This window comes from Nymphaea colorata, chromosome 5 (assembly GCF_008831285.2).
Source record: "Nymphaea colorata isolate Beijing-Zhang1983 chromosome 5, ASM883128v2, whole genome shotgun sequence".
Classification (NCBI taxonomy): Eukaryota; Viridiplantae; Streptophyta; class Magnoliopsida; order Nymphaeales; family Nymphaeaceae; genus Nymphaea; species Nymphaea colorata.
Window position 1 is genome coordinate 9,826,121 of NC_045142.1, and position 22,632 is coordinate 9,848,752.

A 22,632-nucleotide genomic window follows, 5' to 3' on the forward strand; every position below is an offset into this window, starting at 1 on the left:
TTTTTTCTTTTTTCTTTCTTTCAAAACTTTTTGGACTACTTTTTACTGTCATCTTCCCATTTTTCAGAATCCGAAGGTAAGGAAAAAGGAGAGGGGTTTTGGAGGCTCCACAATGCTCTATGTGTGGAATCTTCTTGCAAATTGCTTTGTTGCTTTAAAAAGAAGTAAACTGCTCATTGATTCCTTATTGTGGTAGCGTAATCTATACACCTTTCACCTTCTGCCACTTCTTAGCCATACCCATCACCACAACTCTCTCTCTCTCTCTCTCTCTCTCTCTTTATATATATATATATATATATATATATATATATATATATATATATATATAAAGAGAGAGAGAAAAAAAAAAAGAGAGTAACCACCACTGATTTCTGGTTATTATAAACAAAAAAATAGAATTGGCCCCGTCATGTTTAAAATATACGAGTGTACATGTTAGGCATTTCTTCTTCGTCAGTACTATGATAAAAAAATATCGTTTTCCTACCTAAAATAAACTTGTCAACATCAATTAGACGAACGTGTGTAGATCATCATCACATAGCTCCAACTATCCACGTATAGGATCAAGTTAGGCGCTAGGCTTGATGAAAAATCAATCCCTATTATTCCTCCTAGCGACCAACTAAACGCCTATCACCAATAAAGGGAGGGCGCTTGGTTCTAACTTTGAGAGTTTTTCATTTCCTTTAATGATTCCTTTTCTCATTTAATGTTAAGGAACGGTTCAAATCCAGAACTACTTAATATACAGACCTATTAACTTTTCATGAGAAGTCATAGTAATAGTATGGTTAGGGATGCAAATGGGTAACGTATATTTTGGTTACTGATTCGATTTAGAATCCCTTTACTGGGTTCTGCTTAAGAATCGGATTTATAATCCTCAAAATTTGAGTGTGAAACCTTGCTAGATTCAATAAAGTTCTCTTTCAGGTGACTTTTGAATTTTAGTTTGTATTCATTTAGCTGGTCCGAGTCCGACCCTTTTGCATCCCTGTCTATCTAGTGATCGAAGCGAGAATTTGCAGAGAGGTTGTAAAAGAAACGAGGCGGGAGACCATGGGCATTTTGGAAAGGAGATGTTTCTTATAGCTGAAGAAAAAGTTCATTTAATAATGGCTTGCTAGTTACGACTGCCAACCTGCTTACTCCATCCTTTGATTCCTCATGATCTTCGTCCAGAAGTTCCCTCTCGATCCCTTTCTGCATCTTTAATGCGTGTTTTTCAACTCTTCCGCTTCTGCATCTTGTCCTGAAGTGTTTTCCTTCGGCTCTAGGGTGTAAAAGTTAAATGCTTTCCTTCCCTTCATCTTTCAAAGGCTGACCTAACCTTCCCATTCCTTTCCCTTTACTTTCCTTTTTAACTCTCCTCCCTTGCCCTTCCCTCCTCTCTTCTCCCCAAACCAACCGGTCAAGATCGGAGAGAATGCAGACCGTCTTGAGTTTCAGCGTTCATGGCCTCCCTCTGTGCGTCTCGGGCTTCAGATCGTGTTTGTCCCTTTCCGTGGAGTAAGTTTTTCCTTTCCATCTCCTTTCTTTCTTTTGACATAGAGGAGATCACTTTCCCCTATTTCTAATCTTACTTGTTCTCTGTCAACGTTTGGTATGCAGGATGGCGGATCACGACAGGAGGAGAGAAGCCATCAAAACGCAGAGATCTGGTTTATCCACCCATGGGCTACCCACAAGCCAGGGACTGGATTCTCTTGTATACTGCCAGAAAGCCATGGAGATGGTGAACGAAGAAGGAGTGCTGGAAGATCTGTTCTTCTGTAGGACCTGTGCTAGGGCTGCTTAATTCAGTAGCACAAATCTCATTGATCTTATGTGTAATTTATTGTAAAAGCTTGATTCGATGCACGCGACCCTTTCCTTTTGTTTGACGATGTTTCAAGATCTTCGATCTTGGTAGATCACTGTTCTCTTTGCTTACATAGTCTGCATTTGTATGACACAAGGTTTGCAGCATAAGCACTCTTTTTCTCTCTCTCGCTCTTGTTCTTCTTCTTCTTCTTCTTCTTCTTCTTCTTCTTCTTCACAGAAAGTCTCTACTTGGGTATCAGCAAGCCTTCTTGCCACTTGATCCGTCCTGGCCTCGCTTAAGCTGTCATCTAGCAGCCATGTCCATGTGATCATGTGTTTGTGCCATATGTGGAAGATCAACTTGGATTCTTCTTTTCATGGTGAAGCATCCCGAAAAAGATAAAGGCAAAGCAAACAGAGAAATGAAATGGATATGGGATCACGATGTACGGCGCGTTGGCTTTCTGTGATTCTCAAGCGCTGGGGCAGGTGGAGGATAGAGGAAGCGGCATGTGTGAGGGCATTTGATACTCGTTACAGTGCTCCGTTCCAGGGCCTTCCAGGGAACGGGATACCACCTACTGACGGAAGATTTTTTTTAGGGAGATGAACTATGTTTTTTTTTTAATCTTTACAGGAACAAAATGTGTTATTAGAAATTTTAAAAAGGCAAAATTTTTATAAATTCTAACATGTTTTTTTCCAAAATTTCTAAAGGGGGGTTCATGTTGACTGCAAGCAATGTCACCAGGGTGCAGCAGAATTGGACCTGCACCCGCGTCAATGCGATGCGGATTTGGGTGCGGGTGCGACTTAGATTCGCACCCAAACCTGATGAGTGTGTACGTGGTACGTTTGGATCTGGTTTTAGATTGAAACCAAATCCAAACCAAGTTCATCCGCTGAAGCGTGTACCTGGTATGTTTGAATCTGATTCCGGGTCAAAACTAGACTCAAACCAAGTTTATATGAAAAAAAAATGTTTCTCATCCGTTCACGTCTGCCACCCCCAAACCTAAAAAGAAAGGAATGGAAAAAATTACAATTTTGATTTTAATATTTAATAATTTTATGGTTTAAAGATAATTTTGTTATTATTATTATTATTATAAATTAATAATAATAATAATAAATATTCTTCTCACACCACCGTATTAATAATTTTTTAGATATGTCGTGCCGCTAGCACTCACACCCGCACTCTGGTGACATAGACTGCAAGGGCCTTGCCTCCCACTGTCCTGTATCAATGTCCGTGCGCATGAAGTGCAAAGTTGATGATGGCTTGGTCTTTTTTTTTTTCATCTTTGTTTTATTTGCTTAATAATCCACTACTGTGCATCCGGTTTTGCATTTTCAAAAAAAAGCTGCCACTTTTTCTTCATTCGATTTTCCTTTTTGAAAGAGTTGACCGGTTAAGTGGCAAAGAGGCTTTGAGGTTTCCTCATTGTCGAGATAATGCATAACCGAACAGGTGAGATCCACCTAGAGTAGAGTGGTAAAACATAGCAAGAACCTTTCGTACTGGATACAAGATTGGTAAGGCCTTTTCTTCGGCCTAGGCTTGCTCTAAGGCCATGCTCCATTGCCTTGACTAGTCTTTGAATGGAAGTAGCTACAGATGTTTATGTGGTCCTCTCACGTCCGTGCTGGTTGCTTCTTTGTATTGAATTGAAGTGAGAGGAGATACCACTAGAGGACAAAGAGAGTACGTCGAGGTCGGCAGGTTTAATGCCTCCAAAAACGTCGATCGATCTTTTTCCCGTGGCATCAAAAGATAGACATTTAGATGCCATGATAGGGAGCTTTGTTAGTGTAAACTTTGTCCATAGGGTTTCACCTTAGAACAAAAGATAGACATTTAGTGGCCGAGCCACATGGTGTGACTGGTGTAGGTAGTTCAAGTCTCTTAAAAATTTCTTTTATTTTTAAATTGGCATCTTTAAACAGTTTTATATATATATATATATATATATATATATAATGTCCCATTATATATGAGTATCTTTAAATGAGTGCCCCTCCAACCAATTTTTTATGGCTCTGCCACCGCACATGTGGATCATCATTCATAGTGTTCACAAACAACCACACTCCAAAACCTAACCATAAGGCGTCCTGAGCTAGGTGGCCACTTCGTTTCCCGGCTGAAGCTACTGGAGCAATCAACTCCTACCCTATGTGAGGAATGCAATATCACAAACCACCCAACTGCCTAAAGAGGAAGAAAAAAGCATACCAAATGGGGGCATCCCGGTGACTCCTTGTGTTAGACATGTCATTGTATGACAAGAAGCCTCCAAAGGCCTTGATGTCACCGAGGGATTTCATCGAAGTCATTGCTACAAGCATTTACTTTTTGCTTACTTAATAACATGTCATGCAATGCCATGCCAGGAGACCAACCTACTTCTTTCACATGAGTCACCATACGAGATGTCTATTGTTGTAACTCAAAATGCATTCCCTTGCACCGAGGGTAAATAGCTCGCACCTGCTATTTATGTAGGTGCGGTGAAGATTAAAAAATATGAAAGAAAACTATATTCTATATACATGACTTAAGCAAAAATACACAAGTAAAAACATGACACTAAAAGAAAGAAACAAAGAAGAGAGGGCACACCTGACACTTATACCTACCCTAAAGACATTAAAATAAATCTAATCTAGAAAATAAATATGCTAAACTGCGAGATTATTAAAGCAAGTAATGTTGAGCAGCCATACATGCAATATCTCAAAGTATAAAGCTCAAGTGCTTCCTCCATCCATCTGCCACACAACTCTGTAAGTGGATGTACGTGTGAGGGGAGGGCCTATAGTCACAAGTCAAGTAAGTCTTCATCGTCAACTCTCTAGACATCACTTTGCTATGAGAAGTTGCATGCAAACCAGCTGAAGGTCATGGCCTAGCAAGGTTCTGCAGGTATGAGGAGTAGGAACCTTCAAGAAAATTGTTAGGCCTAGGACAAACAGAGATTTAGATAACATAATAATTGGGATAAAGACTAGAATATATTAGGAACAATGTGGAACTAGTCTCGATCAAATTAATTCCAGCTTACATAAGTCATATGGGTCAACAAGTGAAGGTTGATCATAATTTGAGCATGGTTTCAAATTGTCTAGTTAGCAAGCAATTGTTCTTTCATTGGAGAACATGATCTAATGCTAAAAGTTGGAGGTTGGTTAGAAACTCGATGTAGCATTTCTCCCAATTGCTGAGTGTCACTAGAAATTTGAAAACTAATCAAATTGTGAGAACAATGCCAAATCTCATTTCTCTTTTACCAAAGATGTGAAAAATAAAAATGAAATGTTTATGCAATGTTTCCTACCATTGCCCTAGTCAGTCAGAATAGATCTAAACCATCGGTGTAAAGCCAGTGGCACTTAATTAAATGCTATGGTAACCAGTTGACCCAATTTCACTCAAAATGAAATTAAGCAACGATTATGATGTTGATGGCTATGAGGACGATGAGGACGACAAGGACATAGAAATCTAGGAGCATAATTCTAATGTCTTTAGCTTGGAGTTGATTATAGGATAGAGGTTTTTGCTTCAATCAATCAAGGCAGAAACTCCTCCCTAGTGCAAGAGGAAGAGGAAGCTTTCAGGTGAGCTTTTGATGCTAAACTAGAAGGTTTTATGACAACATCGTGCACCTGGGTTCCTCCTTCTCCACTGTTGCCACCAACTTCATAGAATATGGTTAATTCCAACGTACATGCCTCTCTTCGGCCTATCAATAACAGTGGACAGGCAGAAACCATCAACCATCGCTTTGTTAGGCAAGAGCAACAAAGCAAGGACCAAAGACTATGGCACTCATAACTCTTACATGAATCTCTTCTTCGAGATCTCCATTTAGACCAATGCAAGATGTTGGACTAGGAATTTGATGAGTTTCTCAATGGTATGAGCTATGGTTTCAAGTTTAGTGCATCATTTATCCCCATGGACTATTCCAACTCTTTTTCATGGGGCTGTTGGGCTACAAACAATAACAGTTCAAAATTTTATCCATGGTAACTTTTTTATGTGCAACAAATTGTGAGTTTTTTTCTTAAAAAAAATATAGGCCATCAAACATGGCCTGGATTTAGAAAAGTGAAAATTACCCTACCATACATTTTTATGTTTTTTTTTATTTTATCACTCAAAATATTTCCATGGCATCAAACGCAGCCTTAGGTTCAACTCGATCATAGTTTTATAGCCATGCCAATCTCATAGATAACTGCAGATGGTGGTAGATACACATATAAGGCCTCAAAGGTTGTCATTTGAGTTCAAAAATCAAAGGACAACTTAGTTCCCTATAAAAGAAATTTAGTCTAGGGGAATGTCTCTTACTCAAAAATAGTGAGTGTAGGATTCAATTGTCATATTTACCACATCAGTCTATTCATTAGTATGAGGTTGGTTATGTGTGCTAAAATTTAGCTTGGTCCCTCCAAGTTTGAAGTTCTCTCACCAGATTTCACTCTTAACATTATAGTATCTTGGCCATATAGATAAATGACTATGGCATCCCATTAAGTTTTCTCACGTAGTTTTGGAGGGCTTTAATCACAATCAGCACTTACAGGGTCAGGATATGACTATCAAATAGCCACATTTGGTAAATCAATCCACCATCACCATGGTAGTTTCGTTGATGTATGATTTGATAAAACATAATTAAAGTCTACAAATATGTCCCTCTATGGTACCCAAGGAATAGGTAGTGGAACATGATGAGATAGTGTTTTTATAACTTCATACTTTTATTTTTGGCATGTGGGACATTCCATTGCCAACTTTCTCACTGACCTCTTCATGGAAATACTCATTCACCCTCTAAAGCATCTTGTATACTCCCCTATGCTCAACCATGAGAGTGTCATAGATGTAGAATATCGTAAATTCAAAGGGATTCCTTAGAAACCATAGCGTAATTTTTGTACTTCAAGACTTAGTTTCGTAAAGTTTAATTAGCTAAAACACTTGGGCTAAGGTCTTTGTGATGGTTCTAAGTGTATTATTGAATTGTTGGTATATTTGGAGTTACGTCTAAATCTCTAAATTGATGATTGAAAGGTTCATCAACAAGATTTCCCTAGATCAAGATAGAATCGATGGCTTGATGTTCAAACAATTTTTATATTGAACAACAAAATTATATTAAATAACTTTGCCAACCACTTTATATTGATTTAAGGTAGTACTCTTAGGTGCAACAAGTACATGTGGCTATGGTGATTGGTATGCACCACAGGCCTCCTACCTAGCAAATAGGTCATTCACTTCTCAATGGCCATGACCATGGCCAATATCTTCCTATCATAAGTCAAGAATGATTGTCATTCAAGATGCGAGTCCCTTGTTCAGATAAGCAATCAAGTGTCCATCATGTGCAACACTACTCAAATGCCCGATCACATGCATATGTCTCAATCGTAAATAAGTGAGAAAAGATTGATAGAGCTAACAATGAGTGTTTACTATTGCTTGTTTGATCAGCTCAAATGCTCATTGAGACTTATCCATCCAAATAAATGACCTTTTTTGACATGCTACTCAAGGAGAGGAATATAACTACAGTGTTAGATAAGCCATCGTAATAACAAGTTGCGCCAAAAAAACCACTCAAGTCTTTGATGTCATAGTGTATGGGTCAACCATGCATCACTTATAGCTTTTGAGATCAACCACTCCATCATGATTAACCACAATGTAAGCTAAGTATGTCGCATCTTGTTGCCTAAATCTACATTAGGAAACTTAGCATGCAATTAGTGATTACACAATATTTCGAGTATTTTTGTAGATGTGTGTAGCATGTTCATCAAGTGTATAGCTTATACACAAGAATACTAATAAGAAACACAAGAATAAAGCAACATATAAACGCCCTAAACATAATGGTCATGTAACATTATAAGGTGCATTGTGCATTTGAGATTAAATGGCATACTTAGATACTTGTAGTGGGCATCATGAATCCAAAGCATAGTTCTTGATGTCACCCTCTATCATCCTGATCTAATGGTACCATGCTTTGAGATCCAACTTTGAGTATCATTAGTTCTATGTTGCCCATCAAGTAGGCACATGCATAAATGTCATGTATCATCATTTATCTTCATAAGTAGTAAGGTTGAGGAAAAAGATCTAGTATTGGCCTAATAATTCATATCTCCATCATTTGTGTACAAAAGAAGGCTAGTGCTTGGCTTAATAATTTTTGTCCCCATCATCTATGCCATGAATCATTCAATCTTATCCTTCAAAGCATAAGTATATTTATAGGACCGAACGTTAACTAGTCTGATACCATCCAACAGCTATATCATGTGATCTTGTGGGATAAGCCCATGGGATTGCAAAAAAATGCTCAAAATTAGTTAGAACTTACCACAACACTTTGCTCCTGTGACATATGGTGATATGGTAAAACCTCTTTATGTAGCCAACAATCCAATCAACTCAAAGGATGGGTGCTCATTGATGGGGCAGTTGTTTACACGCAACATTTTTCTATTTCATATATAGATTGTAAAATGAGAAATATGCTCGCATCCATTATGCATTATAATCTTAACAATAGGACGTGACCTATTGGTACGAGGTTTGCCATTCATTGTGGTTCTACCAAATGTAATGAGACCAAAGATTAGGCCACATTACTCTAATATCTAAGTAACTAAATGTCATCTTATGCCTAAGCATGTTGAAAGCAAATTGTGCCATAGTTTAAGAAAAATTTGATTGGTGAAAATCTAAGTGAATCATTAGATATGAGGGATTTGAGCAATAGATCACCCTATCCAAATCCTTGATTCATGAAAATATTGATGCCTAATCTAAATGATATATGCATCTAGGGATTTGTGTGATCAATACTAAGTTTTGTAAGGTTGAGGTTGGAGTTAAGTTTGAAATCTAGGGTCTTAAGAGAGCAGGCAACGTGAATTAGGGTTTTTTAATGTTTAAGTCCATCTTTGATACCATGTCATGAATTTATATTTTGTCAATTAGTGTTTAGAGTCTAGGGCTTTGAAACATAGTTTATGAAACCAGGGTTTTAGTGATATGATTGAGGTCTTTAAGGTCAAGTTATAGTAAGGACATCAAAGTGGATCCAAATTTATGGTTTTAGCCAACTAAAGTTTAGATGAAAGAGAAACTTTTAAAGTAGAGGTGTCTCATATAGATTTATAGTTAGGGTATAGAGTAAGACACAATCTAAGGGTTTTTAAAGTTAGAGTTTTCGGAATCATGATTGTGGTGTTTAATGCAGGTCTTAGCTTGGCATTAGAATCAAGCATAGACCTAGGATTTATAATAAAGTAAGCAACCTAGTGTTTATATATTTTCGGAATCATGATTGTGGTTAATGCAAGTCTTAGCTTGGCATTAGAATAGACCTAAGATTTATAATAAAGTAAGCAGCCTAGTGTTTATATATATATATAGAAAGAGAGAGAAAGAGAGTCTCGAGCATAACGGGCGGATAGACGGACGTGTCTCACGTGGGTGGGATGCGTCCCATCGAGTTTTAATGAGAAAAGGGGACATTTCGAGATGGGGTCCTCGAACGCGCTCTCATTTCTCCCCCTCTTCAATCTCTCTCCTCTCTCATGCTCATGCTCTCCGCCTCAATTAGAAACCCTCTGTCGCCCTCTGCCCATCTCAACTGCTCACTGGGGACTCTCCACCTCTCTCTGCCCCCACTCACCGGATGCTCGGACCCTAAACATTTTCTTAAGGCTGTCCCTTCGAGCGGACTTCATTTCCCCCCCAAGCTCTTTCTTTGTTCTGTCTCCCGTGGCAGTTGGCAGCCAGTTGTGGTAGCCACTTAAAACCCTATATTTTTCATTCTCTCCCTCACACACTGACCCTTCCCTTCTTCAGTCCTCCACTTTCCTCTGCCCTCACTCCTCTGGTGCACCAATGACTAGAGAGCCATTGAAGCCATCCAATGTTTGGGAAGTGATGATTGGAAGACCAGCCACAAACCTCAGGTGTATTCTTTCTTCTGGTTCTTCTTCTTCCTCTTTGTCTGTTCCTAATTCATTTGTTTTCTTCTTCTTTCTTCTATTTTATTTGAATATCTCTTGGGTTGAAACATCAATCTAAAACATACTGAAAAGCTAAGGAGATACCTGTTATTGAAATATGAGCATCTCTGTCAGCAGTCTTATTTTTGTTGCCTGCCGTTGGAATAAAATTATTTTCAAACTGAGTGCCTGCCGACCTAATTAGCCATGAGTATAGTGTACCACACATGATCAAATTGATGGCAAAAGCCTACAAATGGTTTTTGTGTTTTCTGTCATGAGTATAGTGGACCACACATGATCAAGTTGATGGCAAAAGCCTACAAATGGTTTTTGTGTTTTCTGGTTTTTCTTTCCCTGACTTTACTAACCAACTAGCCACCTTTTCTTTTCTTTTTCTTGCTATTTCTCTTTTTCAGTTTAAGAATTTGGCTTTACTGAAAGATTTAGTTTATAGCCCTTAGTTTGAAGCTTCCATTTGGTTTTGCTGATTATATTTCTTTTCTTTTCCCGTCTTGATAATTTATGATTTTGTTATTCCCTTCCCTTGGCAGTGGTCAAAAGATGGAAGCAACTAATGGCAGCTAAAAGTTTATCATGACACCAATTATTTCTAAAGATGGCCAGCCTTTGAACCAGATGATGGTACAACAACAAGAACTAACAGAGACCCTTCGCCGAACATAGAGAGTAGTCATAACCCCTTGGTTCAAGATTTCTCACATGGTCCTTCAAGTACGATTGCCAATAGATTTGACCCATATAGATGCTCACATTTTATGAGAGTGCTGGCCTCTTCCACTTAATTTTGGCATCTTTTTGTTGTTTATGTGGAAGATGAAGCTCAATTCTAGTGTGAAATTTTGTTTTTCCTTAACTTTTTTGGTAAAATTTGGCTATGGAAAATGTTGTACAGCTTTCCAATATGGTGCAGTTCTTTCTTAAGATACAATAGAAGTCCGGACTATTACTTAATGGATCTGATTTTAGCTTGTAATGATGAGGCTAATTCAAAGCTCATGACGGTTTTGATGTGTATGTGGCTATGGCAATTCTTGATGCCAATGACTATTTGAGAGTCGAATTTGCAGTTTTTCAAGGGCATACTTGAATGATCCTTCAAGCGCATACTTGAATGATCCTTCAAGGGCCTACTTAAATACAATTATGAAGGTCCTATACGCATAATGTATGTGATCTCTTGGATTTATTTGAATTTATTGCGCACTTGATCATGTTCATTGCCGTTATCAGATGAGGAAGAGCCCTTGCAATCTCTAAAAACATGATGGCTTTTGTAAAATGGTGCTTTTATAATGTGTGGAGTAGACGGCACTTGTCAAAAACAAGATTGTATTTTGAGAAAACCAAAGATCAGGTCTGCCATTGTTACAATAGGATATGAGAACCAAAGATACAAATACTATAAGAAAACTAAATTTGAGTGGGCCTTGGCGTCATCCTAAATCTCTTCTATGAATTTGCGTGACCATGAAGACACACATTAGTAGGTAATAAGGTAATGGATAAGAGAGGAGAAAGTGTGTGAGAGAAGGAACGAGAAAAAAAAAAAAGGCCTTAAGTGTCTACCGCAGACCATTCCTTCTACTCGCTCTGTATGCTTTCTGCTGATTGCCGTGGGAGAAAAAAGAGAGAAAGAGCTCGGGGGTGGGAACTGGGAATGGAGTCCGTTCGAGGGGACCGCCTTCAGGGAATGTTTATGGTAGCGAGCATCTGGTCGAAGAGTGGGCAGAGAGAGCTGGAGGGGAGAGAGGAGAGGGTTGAGAGGGCGCTCGCCGCTCGAGGACCCCCTCTCAAAATTTCTTTTTTCTCTCTCCACATCTTAATCGTCCGATTAAAACTTGATCAGACGGCATCCGCTACAACAGGACAGCATGTTGTTGGTGGGAAAGGAAGAGGCGACCGGCCTCCCATCAGAAGGGTGCTGTTGCTGCATCTCCCATCCCAATCCGATGTTCGGCGCATCATTTTTTTTCTTTTTTTTATTTTTATTTTGGATGCGTCATTTTTTCTTTCTTTTTTATCTTTTAAAAACAAAGAATGTTTTCAAAAAGAATGTGGAGTGGAAGAGAGCATATATATATATAGCATGAGTATATATATATATTTAAGATGACGGTTGGGCTTGCCTGCCTAGACACCCCACACCCAAAAGTTTAGAAAAATAAACCGTTACCTGTTAAAGTTTTTCAAAATTTCAATTTGGCTGTTGTAGCACTTTTGAAAAAATACAGTTGGCCCCTACAATTTTTTTTTTTTAAATGTAGTTAGCTACTGTACTATTTGACCCCCAAATAAATGAACTCCAAGCTCTGCGCTTGTGATGGAAGTTGATGTCATTGCTTCTGGCAGTTAAGTGAAGGACAATCTAGTTACCTTTCATTGTTAAGAAATAGTTTTATCATATTGGGGCTAATTTGTAATTACTTTAACGTTTTCTTCTTAGGAGTGGTTGTTTTGAGAATTAAGTGAAAAAATTGTGTGCTTACATGAGGTCTTTCCAAAAGTTGCAATACTTTGAAAATATTTTTCCTTGGTCAATACTTTGTATTAATATTCTTTATTGGGCAAAGGCCATTTTATGTTAATTGTCATGCTATTTGTTGAGATAGTGTGCCTAAGTTCAGGTAGGATTTCTACAAGGGTATCCAGCAATTTGGGGAGTTTTTACCATGACAGATGAAGTTTACAAAGGTATGCTTAAGTTCAAAGTGTACGTAAATTATCTACTCCTACACTCGACCCAATCATTAAAACACAAGATGACAATGCCATGCAGCTCAACTATCTTATCCATTAGAGCACGTATGCAGAAAAAACACTTCAAGAAGATTGAAGAACAACTCCAAGTCGTCCATGATAACATGGAAACTATCAAGTCTCTCGTGGATGTAGAGAAAAAATAGTTTAAGGTATGAGAAAAAGAGACCTTAAAAGCACATTCCAAAAACCTGTCGAAGAAAGAAATTAGTCCATATTCTTTCAGCAGTCGATCAAAACCCCTGGCATACAAAGATTTTTATCTTATGCCCAATTTTAGCGATGCTAGAGATGCTAAAGGATACATGAGGATGTTGCAGAATCAGCCCCAAAATCGGCCGCCAGAAATAAAAAAGCATGTGATCTTCCTAGGATCAGAAATTTCAATTCTGAACATGGATACATGCCCAGCTATAAAAGTCGCTAAACTAATTTAACTATAGGCTCAACACTTGTATATGGTGGTTACTGAGAAAATGATGTTTCCAAAAAATGTATAGAGAATACTACTCTTCACCTTTTCAGGATGTGTAGCAAATTGGTGGAAGTTTATACCATACTTAAAAAATAAGAGATCATTCAAAAAGACCTAGCAGTATTGGGAAACTGGATAATTTTGCAGTTTCAGTCGAACCTGCTAGCACACCAGTCATCACATTGGTTTATGTTCACAAAAAGAAAGTTGAAGGATCTGAGCCAATTGGAACAATACGCCAAAAATTATCTCAATGAAGCATACCGCCCTGGTTAGAAGTGAATTTTGCAAATAATTTTGCATCAACTAGTACGTACAAAATCTTTCGTAGTGGAAGCAGTGAAAAGAATACAGATTTAGAAGAATCTCAATCAAAGGAATCAAATTATGAAATAGAAATAATATATTTAGATAGTGAAGTCCCAATAGCTCCAAAACACCAGAAAAGGTGGGCAGCCTCAGAAAAGTAGCAAAGGTTATATAAGTGAAAGGTATAACTCTTATTACATTTTGGAATTTCACACCAAAAAATAGTCTTAAACATTTAGAGATAAGGCAAATAAAAAAAGATGTTCCTATCCAACATTTTCATAATTATCTCAATCTAAATTGTTGTGGACAAAAGAGAAAAATGGAAAAAATAACAAACCTTCATTGATACAGGTGCAAACATGAATTTTTACAAAAAATAAATAATTAACGACTGGCTATACATGAACGCACCATAGTAAAAACAATGAATGGATAAAGAAGACTACATAATTTTGCCAAATGTAATGGCAAAAATAGGAGAAAAAACGATCGGTGCAAACTTTATACATATCAATGATGTCAGACATGATTATCAGGCTTGGATCAGTTACATTAGATGAAATTGGTTCATACACTATCTGTAGAGTCTTCAAAATAGGAAAAAAAGGATAGGTAGTCCCACATGTGTTAGCCTCTTTTAAAAGGATGTAAAATAAAGGAAGGAAAAAATAGGCCAACACAAAGAAAATGTCTATACTTGAAATCATGAAACAGGAACTAGAATTTAAAGAGGAAGAGGAAGTAAAGAGAATCATGGCTATTAAATTTATAAATTTACTATTAGGACAGAGAATAGATTGTCTTCCAGAATTCACCCAAGTAGTGGATTTGTTGTAATCATGCTTTGTAGAACATTTATTACAGTTTTGAGATAAAGATTCACCAACAACACACATACCTACTATACACAACATTCCTTAGTCTCTAAACTAGATAAAAAAGAAATTACTTCTTAAATCAAGGAATTAGAGGATAATGGTCTGATCAAAAAATCAGAATCACATTATGAAAGTGCAAGCTTCATATTAAGAAATCATGCAGAGATAAAAAGAGAAAAGGCAAGAATGTTAATCAACTATATTTCTCCAAATAGTTTGACAGTTGACATAATGGCATTTACCCAACAAAATATTATTAATACAAAGGGCTGCTTAAGGAAAAATATTTCAAAGTTTGATTGCAAGTCTGGATCTCATCATATTAAGATTGTATACCAGGACATACATAAAACATCATTCTACACTCCTTGGTTTGTATGAATAGCTGGTCATGTCAATCGGTCTTAAGAATGCACCATCATAATTTCAACGAAGGATGGATGAAATTTTTAGAGGCTATGATTTCATAATAAATTATATTGATGATTTTCTAATAGTTTCACAAACAATGGAAGAACATTTGTAGCATCTTAAGATCTCCACTGAGATATGTGTCAAACATGGCATTGGACTATCAAAATCAAAAGAAAAATTCCAAAACGAGAAATAGAATATCTTGGCATCAAATTCATAAAAGGAAAAATTACCATGTAAGATAACGTTTTAAAGAATATTGAACAATTCCCAAATCAACTAGAAAATAAGGTGTTGTACTAAAGGTTTATTGGGTGCCTAAATTATGTTGGAAGTTATATTCAAAATGTCTCGTAGAAAACACAGGCAATCGGAAAAGTAATGAACCATGAGCCATATGAATGGAATAAAGCAGCCATATGAGCAATAATCTCTTCGAAAGAAGAATACTAGAAACTATCAGAATTAGAACCAGCATTCTCTAGGCCCTTTGTCCTGTCAACAGATGCATCCAATGATACACGGGTGGCAAAAAGTCAATAAAGAAAAGATGTGTTTTATACAAACGGGCAGTTCAAGTTCAATTAAATCACATACTAGCCTACCAAAAAAGAAATCCTTGCAGCAATCAAAGGATTAGAAAATTTTCATTCTTATCTGATCGGGGAAAAGTTTATTTTGAGAACAAATTCACAAAATCTATTAATCCTTAGAAGAAAAATCACTAGCAGTCTGAAACTGCAAAGATTTGCATAGTGGTAATTTTTGTTACCTCAATATGATTTCACCGTTGATTTGGTCAAATGGATACATCATTCCTTACAGACGTATTCACCAGAAAATGCAAAATGATGAGATTAAAAGGGTGGCAATGGAAAGACTTGTAGGTAGATATGTCTGAATGAAGATTGAAGGCTTTCAAAAAAATAGAAAGCTATATCCGAAATTTACAGATGCAATAAAAGGATGATACCCAAATCTGGATTTCTTCTACACCACAGCAAGAAGAATTACATTCATTGTAAACAATCTCAAGTGGACATTATTTGAAGTTGAGATATTGTCATGGGTCATTGAGACAAACATTCTGGACAACTTAATACTCCATCGACGTCAATTGTATGTTAATTTTGTTTCTAGATATTTTCTTAATTTTATTGCAAGACCCAAAAAGGAAGAAACACTATGTTAAAAACTTCAGAGGATCAACTTCGTCAACTATCTGGAAGTAATAATTTTTCAAGACAAACATCTCATCTACAAAAATATTCTAAGGACAGTAGAGTTTGAAGAAAGTTGCACATCATTGGAGCAGACCACTAAAGAAATTCGCTAGTGTCGGAATTGTCAAATCCAAACAAAATGATTCTACCCCCACCATGAAATTGTTGTATGAAGAATATTGGAATCTGAGGCAAAAAGCAGTGAGACAAAATAAATCCAAAACTCCGACAAGAATATATTCGACTCTATAAGTGGAATGACAAGTCATTTGTCCACATGTATGAGTCATTTGTTCTTTTGTAAATCTTGCTAATCTTGTAAATTTTGTAAAATATTGTTCACTGCGAACAATGTCACTTTATGTTTTTTTTATATTGGGCATATGTTAGTTAGTTTTACTTTTGAGAAGCGAATATATTCGCTGAATTTTTGAATTGACACCATATGTTAGTAACTCTGTATAAATAGATGTTGTTAAGCTCATTACAAGACATTGGTCTTTTGCCATCAACTTTGTGCCTTGTGCCAAGAAATTTTCAACCCTTTATTTGCTTTGAGCAAAGAGAGATGTGAAGTTTGAGTGTGGTTTGCCTTTGCAAACATTAGGTTTTATTATCCACTGGCAACCCTTCAGTGGAATTGTGCAACCACGGTCCCTCGTCCTTGTAAATCCAAAGTAGCCCTTTGTAAGGTACTATAGCACTGGCTGTCACTATAGCAAATATTGTAGCACCACTCATTTACTTTCCTTTTGGTGCATTTCCCCTCCCTTCCATTTGACCTTCCATCCCTTCTATTTGATCCCTTTTGATCCCTTCCATTTGACCTTCCATCCCTTCTATTTGATCCCTTTCGATCCCCTCCATTTGGTATGAGATCCAATGGTCTCCTCCTCAAAATATCCCATGTGCTGTTTTCTTGTCCACCTATCTTTTATTTTCACCTTACCTCTGCCCCAATCTTCCCAGTTTGTCAAACACTATAACGAATGTTATGGTGAAGATCCTATACAACCTGGTCAAAAACCTGTGTACAGCCAAGTACTTGACCTTCTTAAACAAGGATACATACAAGGAGGAGAATTCTAGAGCTTTCGGGATCTCTATTCTAAGGGAGTGTCAGACTAAACATTCAACTACAACTGCATAGAAGTGTCAACTATCCTAGAGGTCACCAACAGATCGTTGGATTTTCATAAGATGGCTAGGCAAAAGATAGATGTCATTTTTCTTTATTCTCAGAAATGATACCTCTTTGTTTTCATCAGACAATTCTATCTCATGTTTAATGAGAGCAAAGTGGATCTCAAATATTTTTGTGGAAAGTCTTGCTTTGGAAATAAAGTGTCTGCCTGACTATACTCGAGATAGCATCTTCATCTGCGAAAGATTGGGTTCTTTCTATAGCATGACTCGTCTACCATGATTTTCTTTGTGTGGATTTTCTGAGGTAGATGGCATGTGGCATGTGGCATGACTGCATGAAAAATCATTGTCATGGTCTGGATGACCATGTCTCTCTTCATGTTCATCGTCATTGTCTAGCACAATGTGCTCCACAAGTTTTGGTTAATGATGTTTGATCCATTCGATTTCATGTGCTGAATCTATCCACTTTGATATGTACTCCCAATCAATTCATTCATCGAGAGTTGCCTTGATGTGGATTTCACTTCCAAACTTGTGTGGAACCTTGTTGAGATTGCAGAAAACGGAAACAAATGAATCACTATCATCAGGGTCTAATATTATATATTTGAGGCCGAAGTACAAGGGTTCTTTATCTGTCATTGACATAAAGTATCCTTCCCAACCTGTGATATCTTGAATGCAGCAAGTTGGGCCTTGTCATTGTTCAATAGAGGCTGAATCACTCCATGATAGGAGCATTCCTTTGTTCAGGGCAAACAAGGCTTTCTGTTTGCACCAAGGGTTTGCTGGCATCCTTTGGGATAGTTGAGAGATTTCTATGCACTTGTAGTTGAAGGTTCGGTCTGGCACTCCCTTGGGATAATGATCCTTAAGGCTCCAGAATTCTCCTCCTTATATGTATCTTTGTTCAAGGAGGTCAACTACTTGGTTGTACATAGGTTGTATAGGATTTCACCATAACATCTGTTATAGTGTTTGACAAACTGGGAAGATTGGGGCAAAGGTAAGGTGAAAATATGAGACTAGTGGGCAAGATAACGGTACATAGGATAGCTTGAGGAAGAGGCCATTGGCTGTCATACCAAATGGAATGGATCAAATGGAAGGGATCAAATGGAATGGAGGGGAAATGCACCAAAAAGGCAAGTAAATAGGTGGTGTTACAATGACAGCCAGTTCTATAATATCTTACGAAATGCTACTTTGGTTTCACAAGGATGAGGGACAGCGGTTGCATAATTCCACTGAAGGTTTGCCACTAGATAATAAAACCCAATATTTGCAAAGGTAAATTACACTTAGACTTCGCATCTCTCTTCGCTCAAAGCAAAGAAAGGGTTGAGAAGTTTTTGGCACAAGGCACAAAGTTAATGGCAAAAGACCGGTGTATTGTAATGGGCTCGGCAACATCTATTTATACTGAATTGCTAACCTATGGTGTTAGTACAATAATTGAGCAAATACATTTGCCTATCAATAGTAAAATTGACTGACATACCCCCAATACAAACAAAAGCATAATGTGACCTTGTTCATAGCAAACAATACTTTACAACATTTACAAGATTCGTAGGATTTACAAGAGGACAAATGAGTCATACATGTCGACAAATGACTCGTCATTTCACTTATGGCATCAAATATATTCTTATCAGAGCTTTGGATTTATTCTTTTGTCGCACTGCTTTCTGCCTTGGATTCCATTATTCTTCGTACAACAATTTTATGGTTGAGGCAAAAGACTTTTGTCTAGATTTGATAATTCTGACGTTTGTGAATTTCTTTAGTGGTTTGTTCCAATGATGTACAACTTTCTTCAAACTCTTTTGTCCTTGGAATATTTTTGTAGATGAGATCTTCGTCTTGAAAATTTGTTACTTCTGGATAGTCGACAAAGTTGATCCTCTGAAATTTTTGGCATAGTGATTATTCCCATCTGAGTCCTGTAATAAAATTTAAAAAAAAAATCTCTAGAAACAGGGTTAGCATATAATTGACATTAATGGAGTATTAAGTTGTCCATAATGTTTTTCTCAATGGCACATGATAATGTCTCAACTTCGAATAATGTCTACTTGAGATTGTTTAAGATGCAGGTAATTCTTCCTATTGCGATGTAGTAGAAATCTAGATTTGGGTATCTGCCTTCTCCTGCATTTGCAAATTTTAGATATAGCTATCTAATTTTTTGGAGATCTTCCATCTTCATTCAGGTGTATCTACCTGCCAGTCTTTCCAATGCTGCTTTGTTGATCTCATCAATTTGCATTCTCTGGTGAGAGCGTTTGGTAAGGAATTGTGTACCCCTTTTACTAGGTCAACTGAGAAATCATATTGAAATAACAAAAAATTGCCACCAAGTGAATCTTTGCAATTTCGGACTGCTAATGGTTTTTCTTTTAAGAAGGATTGACAAATTTTGTGAATCTATTTTCAAGATAAACTTTTTCTCAATCAGATAAGGATGGAATTTTTCTAATCCTCTAATTACCGCAAGAATTTTTTTTCGGCAGGCTATTAGGTGATTTCATTGGACTTGAATTGTCTGCTTGTATAAAAACATATCTTTTTTTATTGTCTTTTCTTTTTTAGAACAGCTGCCCATGCATCATTGGATGCATATGTTGATAGGATAAAGGACGGCGAAGAATGCCGGTTCTAATTCTGACAGTTTTTGGCATTCTTCTTTCAAAGAGATTACTGCTCCTATGGCTTCTTTATTCCATTCACATGGCTTATGATTCATCACTTTTCAGATTGTCTATGTTTTCCATAAGAGATTCGAATATAACTCTCAACATAATTTATGCACCTGATAAACCTCTGGCACTGTAACTTATCTTCCAGCTGATTTGGGAATTGTTCAATCTTCTTTAAAATGTGATCATGCATGGTAAGTTTTCTTTCTTTGAGTTTATTGACAAGAAATTCTGTTTCTCGTTTTGCAATTTGGAATTTTTCTTTCGATTTTGATATTCTAATGCCATGTTTGACACATATCTCAGCGAAGATCTTAAGATGTTGCAAATGTTCTTCCACTGTCTGTGAGACTATTAGAAAATCATCAATATAATTTATTATGAAATCATAGCCTCTAAAAATTTCATTCATTCTTCTTTGAAATTGTGATGGTGCATTCTTAAGACCGAATGGTATGACCAGTCATGCGTACAAACTAAGTAGAGTATAGAATGTTGTTTTATGTATGTCTTTGTTTGCAATCTTAATCTGGTGATATCCAAACTTGCAATCCAACTTTAAAAATATTTTTCCTTGGGTAGCCCTTTGTATTAATACTTCTTTGTTGGGCAAAGGTCATTTTATGTCAACTGTCAAGCTATTTAGAGAAATGTAGTTGATTATCATTCTTGTCTTTCCTCTTTTTATTTCTGTTTGACTTCTTACTATGAAGTTTGCGCTTGCATAGTGTGATTCTGATTTTCTGATTAGGCCTTTATCCTCTAATTCATTGATCTGAGGAGTAATTTCTTTTTTGTCTAGTTCAGAACCTACAACTGGTCTGCTCTGTACAGTAATGTTATGCACACTAGTTATGTGTGATGTTGGTGAATCTTTGTCCCAAAACTATAATTGATGTTCTAGACAACATGATTTCAACAAATCCACTACTTGGAAGACAATATATTCTTTGTCTTGATAGTATATTTGTGGCTTTAATAGTCTTGATTTTCTCTACTTCCTCTTCAAATTCTAGTTCTTGTTTCATGATTTAAAGTAGAGTCATTTCCTTTATCTTGGCCTCTTTTTGTCTTTCTTTGTTTTGCATCCTTTTAAAAAAGGCAAACAGACGTTGGACTACTTGTTCTTTTCCTATTTTGAACACACTACAGTCTGTATAAAATTACAAATAGTGTATGGACCAATTTCATCTAATGTAACTGATCCAAGTATGATATCATGTCTATCATCATCTATCTGTACAAAGTTTGCACTGATTGTTTTCTTCCTATTTTTATCGGTATATTTAAGGCAAATTGTGTAGTCTTCTTTCTCTGTATATTGTTTCTACTTTGGTGTCTTCAGGATAATATAGTCAATTGCTAATTATCTCTTTTTTGCAAAAATTCATGTTTGCACCTATATTAATGAAGGTTTGACCTTTTGTCCATTTTTTCCTTTTATCTGGGACAATTTGGACTGTGATAATTATGCAAATGTTGGATAGGGAGATCTTTTTTATTTGTCTTATCTCTGAATTTTTAAGACTATTTTTTTTGTATGAAATTTCAAAAGGTAATAGGAGTTGTACATTTCTCTTGTATAGCCTTTGCTACTTTCTTTGAGGTTGTGCACCTTTCTTAGTGTTTTAGAGCTATTCGGACTTAATTATATGAATAAATTTTCTCTATTTCAGAATTTGATTTCTCTTATTATGATTCTTCTAAGTTTGTAGTCTTTTCACTTCTTCCACTATGGATGATCTCGTACGTGATAGTTGATGTGAAATTATTGCAAAATTCATTTCTACAAACTAACTAGTCTGGTTCAGACTTTGATGTTGTGAACTGTTATGTCTTCTTCTTTCTTTTTTTACACCATGCAGATTCGCCCTACTGCTACCAAATATGTTTTTGAAATGTTGATGATATCCAGTGTTTCATCGTCTTCTTCAATTTTTAGTTGAAACACATTTTTGTCTTAGAGACACTCTTCAAATTCTTCCTCATTTTCTGTTAAATCTCGAACTTGTTCGATCTCTAGGACTTTAAACATCATTTTGATTTGTTTACGGCTTCTGCTAGGGCATTTGTTGGCATAATGGCCCTTTTTTGGCAAGCAAAACACCTGTCATCCTTTTTTTTTGTCATTGTTTCTTCTTGTTCTGAAGAATCTATAGAGCTTGAACTGCCTTTTCGTTTTGGTTCTTCTGAACTTTGGCTTGAATCTTCTTGATAGATTATGTTCTTATGTGCCATCAATCTGACTATAGATATTTTTTTTGGCTTTGGGACATTCATTTTTTGCTCAAATTCTATAATATAACCTTTTTTTATTTCTTGTTGGCCTATCTGTTGCAAATCTACGAGAGTTAAACTTTCTACCAGTACATTTTTGTGAGATAGTTCATTCAGTACTATATTGCCAAGTGATTCTGGCAAAGAGGCAAGAAAGGACATACTAATTGTTGGCAATGCATGTGCTCCTAGGCGGTATGCTTCATTGAGATAATCTTCGGCGTACTGTTCGAATTGGCTCATATCCTTCAACTTTCTTTTTCTGAACATAAGTCAGTCTGATGACTGATGTGCTAGCAGGTTGGGTTGTAACTCCAAAATTATCCGGTTTCCCAATACTGATAGGTCTTCTTGCATGATCTCTTGTTTTTTCTAAGTCTGGTAAAAACTTCCACCAGTTTGTCACATGTCCTGAAAAGAAGAAGGGTAGTATTGTCCATGCATGTTTTAGAGACATCCTTTTCTGAGTAACTATCATATACAGGTGTTGAGCCTATAGTCGGATTACTTCGGCAACTTTTGTGATTGTGCATATATCGATGTTCAGAATTGGTATTTTT

General features: G+C 36.7%; 1 protein-coding gene and 1 long non-coding RNA gene across 2 annotated transcripts; both read left to right on the plus strand.

Annotated features, from left to right (window-relative positions):
- Positions 1-1,072: 1,072 nt before the first annotated feature.
- LOC116254682 (uncharacterized) lies at positions 1,073-1,993 on the plus strand. Its single transcript, XM_031630219.2, has 2 exons — positions 1,073-1,515; positions 1,618-1,993. The coding sequence occupies exons 1-2, from the start codon at positions 1,433-1,435 to the stop codon at positions 1,802-1,804; spliced, it is 270 nt and encodes an 89-aa protein (XP_031486079.1). The 5' UTR covers positions 1,073-1,432; the 3' UTR covers positions 1,805-1,993.
- Positions 1,994-9,401: 7,408 nt separating this feature from the next.
- Positions 9,402-10,899, plus strand: LOC126410083 (uncharacterized). The gene is made up of 2 exons (XR_007573467.1): positions 9,402-9,825; positions 10,416-10,899. It is a non-coding gene; the product is annotated as an uncharacterized LOC126410083 (long non-coding RNA).
- The last annotated feature ends 11,733 nt before the right edge of the window (positions 10,900-22,632 follow it).